Here is an 8,646-nt window from a genome sequence, read left to right as displayed (position 1 = left end):
TCATCATCATCATCATCCTTAGTGCCACAGTCTGGAATATAATCCTCCTTACCATCACAATCATCTTCATCATATCATCTGTAGACAAATATAGTTATATGCAGTTAAAAAGCTGAGAACATGGAGGAAGGTGGAGTTTACCAGCATCCAGTAGAAAATGAGAACCAAATAAAACCAGTGAAAAACCAGTGTCCTGTAGACTGTCATGCAGAGAAGATGTCAGCTACGCTGCCTGTAGCACATGTGTAATACTGTGAACTCCCTCATTTTAAACATGTGAGTCTTTTATACTGATTTTCAACGTTAAACACACGAAGAAGAGCAGAGAAACGACACCTTTGTACTGTACATGCTGCTATTTCTTCACTTATTTAGAGGAGCTGGCCTCATGTTCACATGGAGACCTTTGATTCATTAAAACATGTTGAAGCACACGCTAAAGTCTTCACTGGATGAATAATGGGAACAATATGAAGTCAAGAATACAAATTAGTGGAACTATCCCTTTAAAACCTCTTCCATGGAGCACATTTTCCCTTCGAACAACGACAGGCAGTCCTCACACAAGTGCATGAGTTGAACAGGAGGAGAAGAAAATAGAAGCAGAATAAAAACATCCACTACAATAAATAAATAAATAAATAGTGAAAATAAATAGAAACCTGAGGACTGTTCACTGAACCGACTGCCGGGTCTCTCTGAACCTCTTGGTCAGACCAAGCGGAGACAAAACTCCAAGGCAGCCAACGGTGGATGAGCGAAGAACAGAGGAGCTGATGGAGAGTGGGACCCCCACAAAGATCAGTTTTCAGGGCTGCAGAGTCCACCTGTTCCACCCTGCCGCCCCTGGCACGAGCACTTCATGTCACGAAAGGCTAAAAACACTTTACACAAACCGAGCAGAACAAATAAAAACACAAACAACAAAAATAAAGTCCTGGGCTCAAGGCAGGGACTGATTTGTCCTCTGAAATAAAGCCCCCCTCCTTCTGTCTGTCATAAAAACTCCAAAACTTCCTCCTGGACTTGTAAAGAAAACACGCTGAAAGCATCAAATGTTCATGTTTGCAGACACGTAAATCTTGCAGAGTGTAGTAACAGACTGTTGTGACATCATGGAAGCAACAAGTGCCGTGGACGAGGACCGAAGCAGGACTGAGTGTTCATTTGTGTGGGAGCTTCATGTGGACGAAGCAGCAGCAGCTTTCTGCTCCGTGGCTTCAGAGGAGAAAAGTGTCACATGAAGAAGGATCCTTTGCTCTGACTTCTTTTGTCAGGTTCAATAAACAACAACAACCTGCTGTTGTGTTCCAGTCACTGCAGCTGGAGACGGTTCAATCATGAAAACGAGTCTGTATTAATCCGTCTCCTAGCAACAAGAAGAGCCGCCGACGGAGCATCCCTCCATCACAGCGTTGATTTAGTTTCAGGAGACAAAAATACTTAAATTTTTAAGTGAATTAATGAATTAATTATAGCTTCTGAAACAATTTCTGTTTTACTTTTAGTATAACAAATATGGTTTTCATAATTCTTTGATTTGGCAATTTATGGTTTTTATATTGTAATTGATGGCCTTAAATTTGTTTGAATGTATTAAATAATAGAGTAAATATTTAAGGAAACATCTAAAGAAACTGATGCACCTCTTTCAGCAGTGAGTGCCTCTGTCTTTAAAGAAAGATAAAACTATGATAAATAAAAATATCTGTGCTGCATCAGTTAAATTTAAACATGTAACAAATATGAAAGATCCTATTTGTGGGATTTAGTGACATCTAGAGACAAAACTCTACACCGCAACAAAATTAACCAAAGTGTCAGATTGTCATTTAATGGTCAAGTAATATCAAAGTGAACAAAATAAATAAAACTTAATGTTTAAAGTTATTGTGCTTGTTTTCTGTTAACTGGTTTAAAGCGACTAGGTTTTCCTCGTGTAAATGTTTTGACTGTGAAAACAGTAGAAATTGCAAACTGTTACTAAACTTTAAGGGTGGTGTCTCACTCGTCTGAGAGTAGTTTGTCTCCAGAGTCCTGGGACGTTTTCAACTTTCCTTGTGAGACTTGTAGAGACATGCAGTCCTGTGGCTTGAGTTTTAAACAGGATTTTAAAATGTGTGACGTTTTCCCTCTAAATAGAGTCGTCGTCGTCCAACTCGTCTCAAGAGTGAAAGTATTTTGACTTCTGCGCGAGAGTTCCTGACTGAAAACATTCGAGGCAAATGTCCAGGTCTAAAACACACTCTGATGATACATAATAACTGAATAACTGGTGCACATCTGCCATTTTCAACTCTGACGTGTACAGCAAAAATAAAAATGTTCTTTCTTTTTTGAGGGATTTCTTTTAACCAACTAATGTAAAAGTCACAGCTCAGCGAGAAACAACATTAAGGAAGAAACTGTTGATTTATGAGCAAAACAATGAACGTTTGCAGGAAAACTTAAAGCAAGTTTTTTTTCTTTAAAAATGGGTGATTCTTACAAGCCTTAAAGAAATAATATGCTGTTTAATGCTTTGCTGCTTTATGAGGCTGTAAAACATGAATCAGGGTGTCAAAGTGCGAGGGATGAGTGTTGTACACGATGGCAAACTAAAAGTCCTGATAACAAACCTGTTCTGTGCTTCCTGATCAGTTTCTCTGCTGCTGAGTTCAGCATTCGCTCTCCTGCCACTAACAGAGCAACTAGGAAACAACAGCAGGTTCCTTCGACTGGACCTGCAGTGGACGCTGCGTCTCTGCCACACACACATTTACACTGTTTACATTCTCAAACAGCAGCCGTCAAACATCGAAACATGCCTCTTAAAGATTACAAGCCGTTTGACCCTGGAAGCACCCTTGTCCCTGGGTACTACTCTTTGACGCTGACAGTACACTTCAAGAACTCGAGACAGTTCCTCAAAATCGCAATAGCATCAGTCTCTGTGCCATTCAAGGCCCCGTATCTTCCAGCCTCTCTGACCATCGACCTTGAGCCAACTGGAGCGCAGACGGCCTCTATCTTCTACAAGTGGGACTCCATGACTTATGAATCGTTCAGAGGGATACTCGTATCACCAAAGAAGGTGCCAGCCAAGGGCCGCATCAAAATCACACCAGAAGCCAGCCAGCACGCGTTTATCGCGGGCTTCGAGGGCGAGGGCTACGAGATCCAGAGTATCGGACCCGGCCCACCAGGGCAGGACATCAGCGGATAATGGCCTACAGAACCGACCAAGTGCTCTCTTCGCCCGTAATAGGTACTGAAGTAGAGATAGCACTAACAAGCTCCACAAACCCATCCCACTTAAAGCTCAGGTCTATGTTGTCAGGCTTACCTCTGTTGCGCTCTAACCAATATTATGTGTTCTTCCTCAGGAACCATTCAGCGGTGGCGTGCTCGATCTCCAATCTCAGTGCTGCAGCGTTACTCATGTGGAACGTGGTAGCGACCACTTGGGATTGCTGCCCAAATTTAAAGAATAAGGTGGTCTCATGCATGCCAACAATTTTAAACAACAAGTGTTTGAGAAACACTTTAGAAAAACATCTCGAGATGCAAGACCTCATACAGTCAGTATCTTGTTCAAAACTACAAACTGTATCGAAATGTGTAGGAAACAGGACTTTCCAATTCGTCCAATCCCGTGCTGTGCAAGTCCAAGTCTGAACAGTGTGTAATGACTTACAATTATTTGCTAGCCTATGCAGATACCCTAAGATCTCGGGTGCACCTTCTCATTGCTGCCTTGGTTGAAGATATAATGGGTAAATACACCTGTTCTCAGGAAACCCAATGCTCAAAATTTCTGTTTCATGCAGACATGCTTGCACTCAAAGCTGCGCACGATGACTATTTCTCAACAATCAAATCCGTCTATCCTTGTGCACAGGAGAGAGTTCTTCACTACCACAACCAGGTGGTAGTTGATAACTTCTTTAAAATCACAGAAAAAGCTGTGGAAGCCTTGGGCCGCGACTTTGTTGGCGACTTAGAAGATCTTGCTAGGAGTTCTCCAGTGCAGTGTCTCGAAGTCTTCTCTGTACAGAAATGTTTCTCCTTTCCAGAAATAAATCTCAAAGAGGGGGTAGCGCAGCAATTCAGTAGGACGAGAAAAGAAAACTCTCCCGCAGGAGGGCAGCACAAGGCAGGAACCGAGGTGCTTTGGATGTTTAAAAAAGTGTACATCAAAGGTTATGTTAAGAAAACTGGTGCGTGGCCGCCATGCACTCTCCTTAAAGGAGTTGACCCAACTATTAAATCAATGAAACTAAACAACGAGTGGCCAGGTCATGCAGTGGTTCCCTACCACCTGTTTAAGTTTGTCCAGCTTGATTATCAAGGGAAAGGGCTCCAATTCGAGCCAGACCTGTCTGACATTGTGACTGACAAAGCAATCATCGAAACTCGAGATTGCTGGACATTTGAATATAACGCAAGGGCATACTTTGATAAATTCTCGTCAAAGTTATCGCGGATGAGGCAAGACCCCGGTGATAAGCGGCTCATCAAGGCCATGTTGAATGGGAAGCTAGAAGACATACCGTCCATGCTTCAACCATACACTGACAGGACAGTCAACAGCACGTCCCTGGTCACTGTTTTTGGTTCCTAAAGAAAAAGAGCCTAAAACAAAAGGAAGGTATTTCTCGAAGCAGTCTCTTGAAACCAGGATTTATCAAGTATTAAGTGAACTAAATCTTAAAGAGCAAATTCTTCCTTACCTGCCCTTCCAATCAATGACAACCGGCTCCACGCAGCTATCACATATCCTTGACAAAATCTCAAATCAAATCACGGAAAAGACAGCTTTTGTGATCAACCTTGATTACGAGAGCTGGTGTAACACGTTCAGACCAGAGTTCCAAGACCCGTTATGTGATCAGTTAGACAGAATGTTTAAATCAGGCAACTATTTCAGGGTAGGATCATATCTCCCGCTCGGGACAATGTTTCTTATCCAAGACAGGTTTAATGCTCCCAAACGGGGAGAACGGGTACCCCTTGGAGGACCTGACCTCATGCATCCACGGCTCACTCACAATGGGCGAAGGGATACGGCAAAAGCTGTGGGCAATTCTTACTGGGTGTATGGAGCTGATTGTTCTGGAGCGTTCAGGTGTACGAGGAGAAGTGCTAGGGCAGGGAGACAACCAAACACTGGTAATACACACACGACCAGAGCAAAACAAGAATGAAGTCAGAGACTTAGTGATTGCCGACCTCCAAGTATTTTCAAGCCAGTGTGACTTGATTTTAAAGCCTGATGAGTGCTGGTCTAGCGGCGTTTTGTACGAATACGGAAAGAAGATGTACTTCAAAGGCGGACAGGTTAGCAATTTCTTAAAAATCTTCTCTAGAATTTCTGACAGCACTGGAGAACTTTATCCAAACATTTATGCGAGACTAGCTTGTCTAAGCTCAAGCTGCTTGTCGGCTTCTCAGTCTGATTACACACCATGGCCATCTGTGATTGCCAGTCTGCTCGTCTATTGTCTAGAGGTCAGAGGGTTTTTATGCTTCCAAAAACACACTCCTGCCAGAACAGACAACAAAAGAAGGGGGGAAATTAAAGAGTAAAACCCTAAAACTAACAAAAACATGTTGTCCATGGGTGCAGTATCATAGCTCACAAACAAGAAGCAAATTACAAAACTTTAAATATCCTTTTCCACTTAATAGCCACGATAAAAAAGCAGCCACTGTTAATATGGGAGATAAAACATGCTTCCTTAAAAAGATAAAACAAACAGATTTCCTTCAACTCTAAAAACCACTGGCATCAATATTTCTGAATTATACAAATTACATATACAATTGCAAATGTGTAACAATAATAATAATAATAATAATAATAATAATAATAATAATAATAATAATATAGTAATGATAATTATAGATTTTACCTAAAACTTTACATACTGTATTTCCAGTGCAGTGTTTATGTCACAAGTGTAGATTCACAGGAGGACAAGAGGGTTGGTGTCACAAAAAATTGTGGGGGTGGGATAGAGACCACAGGAAGGAGGAACAGTGTTGAACACCCCCCCCCCCCCCCCCCAAATCAAACTCTCAGGGAGCAGGAGAGCAGAGGACAAAGCTGAAGGGCGTCCGGATGTTGTGGAGTTTTTGTTCGACGGTTTCAGGAGGTTTCTGTTCGGCGGGTGGCAGATGGGGGTCAGTAGTTGTAAAAGAAGAGATGCATGCTGGGGTGGGGGTGTGGGGTTTGAAGACAGGAGTCCAGAAATGGAGGCTATTAGTTGTTGAGGAGCAATGAACCCTGTCCCTCAAGTCAACACTGGACACATTTCCTCCTGTTCCTCTTCTTCACTCCCGACAGACACAACAGAAGCAATCAACCCTGAAAACAAAAAGGAAAGAACAAACAATAAAAAGGAAAGAACAAACAATAAAAAGGAAAGATTATACACTTCAACTTTGACCAAGTGAAGAAAAACAACCCAGAATGATAAACAGCGAGCAAAGTGGACAACACCAACGTAGCTATTATTTAGAATATTTTAGCTTTTCTCAGCCATTCAACAAAATTAGTTCAAAGCAATTCATTCTTAATTTGACATCAAGACAGTTAGCTGAACAAGCTCAGAAAGTAAAGAAGAGTTATGCAGAATATCAAGGATAATTAAAGCCTCATTTTCTGTTGCTGACATTTTAAAACTAGGCTATTCAAAATTTGTTCACATTCGGTTTTATTTTTATTCCTATGAGACTAACAAGAAGAACAGCTCGGTTCAGAGCTCCATACCTCACTGAAGAGGGGCAGCTGGAGCGCCCGAGCAGTGGAAGTGGATGTTCTGCCACTTGCTGTCTCTGCGATGCCAGACACGAGTCTCCTCCGACTGGGTGGACCGCGGCCGACCCTGATTGTCAACGAACTGAGTCAGGCGGATGTAGGCGATACAGGCGGCGTCCTCGCCGATCAGGTGGACATGGGGGTTCAGGATGGTGGTGTGGATGGGCTTGTTGTTCTTGGCCAATACTGGATAACAGGTGAGGACAGAACTCATCAGACAAAACTAATAAAATAATCAATGCATCTTGTCCAGAATCCAAAGGTATGGTTCAGAAGGAGATGAACGCAGACCAAACATTAATTTCTTACAGTTTTCAAAGTAGAATCTGTGGAAATCCATCCCTTCAACCAGGTTTCCAAGTGCCTCCGGTTCAAACGAAGTCAGTCCAGGGTCACAGATCTTACTGGAGACATAAGTTTAACATAAAGATCCATGACATTAACCTTAAACTTTGCATTAGATACAGATGATTAACAAGCTCCAGACTCACGCATACGCGTCAAAGTCTCCATTATTGATGGCCTCTATCAGCTGTTCAGTGATCTTTATGATTTCTTGTTTGCGAACTGCAAAGAACAGAACGAAAGGTAAATAATCACATCAGCTGAACCGACAGAGAGCGGTTAGTTTTTCAACCACACAGATGTTCAAGCAAATAAAACTTCAAGGCCATCTGAAGCAGAAACATCTCTATACAGGGCAAGTATGAGTACATTCTGTATACCAAACTGGAGAAAAGCCTCTACATGTGGATCCTGAAAGCACTTTATTTGAGCACACACAGGATATCTCCTTATATCATTTCACCACAAGCAATGACACTTCTTTGGTTAAAAGGTCAACAGCAACCACCTCAAACACAGATTAGTCCGCAGTTAGTAGCATACTCTGTGGTCAAACACAGAGAAAACTCAAAATCTCCTCTTAGATCAACTGAGATCATTGATTCTTCAGCACGCACGTTTGATTTACCCACTGATGTTAAAAATATCAAATCAACAGCTCACACAGAAGGCAAACAAAGACCGGCCTCCTGATTGGCTACCATACGGAGGAGAGGTGGAGGGGTGGTATCAGGCTTAGTACTCACTCTGAGAGGAAGACAAGGAAGAACTAGAGGAAGGGTGAGGGGGAGGTGGGGGAGTGGCATGTGCAGGTGAAGGGGTGGGCTTGGCGCTGGGTACCGGCGCCGAAGCAGCGTACGGTTCAGGTGCAGGTGCCGGAGGTGCCCTGCGAACGCTGCTTACCAGGTCTGTGAGCCGAGACACTGAGGATGGATGGATGGATGGATAGATGGATAGATGGATGGATGGATGGATGGGTGGACAGACGAGTGGAAAAAGGTGTGGTAAAGATACAGGAGGGAAAAATAAATCAAAAACACCAAGGAGAAAAAGACAGAAAAACAATGGTCAAAAACGATGCAGAATGAACGGTTTTGTAAAATATTAGTAATTATTGAACTTTTTCCTGTTAATGAATCATACCTCTGGTTAACTTTAAAACTAAATTAAACATAAAATGTATTTTAGTTATTGCCAGTAGTTTCTTTGTAGATTCATCATTTATATTAGGGATGCATGATATTATTGGCATGGTATCCGTATCGGCTGATATTAGCGTTGAAGTTCAATATCGGACATCGGCCATTCCATTAAAATAACTAGCCGATATAAAAGGCGCTGTTTTTGCCTGCAGCGGCAGCACAACGTGATGATGTTACAGCACAACGTGATGACGTTACAGCACAACGTGATGACGTTACAGAACAACGTGATGACGTTACAGAACAACGTGATGACGTTGCAACACAACGTGATGAAGTTGCAGCACAACGTGATGA

At 42.4% G+C, this 8,646-nt stretch overlaps 1 protein-coding gene across 2 annotated transcripts in view; it reads right to left on the bottom strand.

Moving 5' to 3' along the window:
- Nucleotides 1-6,137: 6,137 nt before the first annotated feature.
- camk2b1 (calcium/calmodulin-dependent protein kinase (CaM kinase) II beta 1) overlaps nt 6,138-8,646 on the bottom strand; it is an 87,423-nt gene continuing 84,914 nt past the window's right edge. The window contains exons 18-22 of one of the 2 annotated variants that reach the window (XM_037680871.1): nt 7,894-8,070; nt 7,294-7,369; nt 7,112-7,206; nt 6,755-6,988; nt 6,138-6,349 (exon numbers count right to left, since the gene is read on the bottom strand). In XM_037680871.1, the coding sequence (XP_037536799.1) occupies nt 6,756-6,988; nt 7,112-7,206; nt 7,294-7,369; nt 7,894-8,070 (581 nt within the window). In that variant the 3' untranslated portion in view covers nt 6,138-6,349; nt 6,755. The remainder of the gene's footprint in view (nt 6,350-6,754; nt 6,989-7,111; nt 7,207-7,293; nt 7,370-7,893; nt 8,071-8,646) is intronic. The other variant, XM_037680873.1, reaches the window with a different exon arrangement.

This window comes from Nematolebias whitei, chromosome 8, assembly GCF_014905685.2.
Source record: "Nematolebias whitei isolate Nwh7 chromosome 8, NemWhi1, whole genome shotgun sequence".
Taxonomy (NCBI): domain Eukaryota; kingdom Metazoa; phylum Chordata; class Actinopteri; order Cyprinodontiformes; family Rivulidae; genus Nematolebias; species Nematolebias whitei.
The sequence above is the reverse complement of the archived record's forward strand: the minus strand, read 5'-3'. Positions and strand labels throughout refer to the sequence as shown.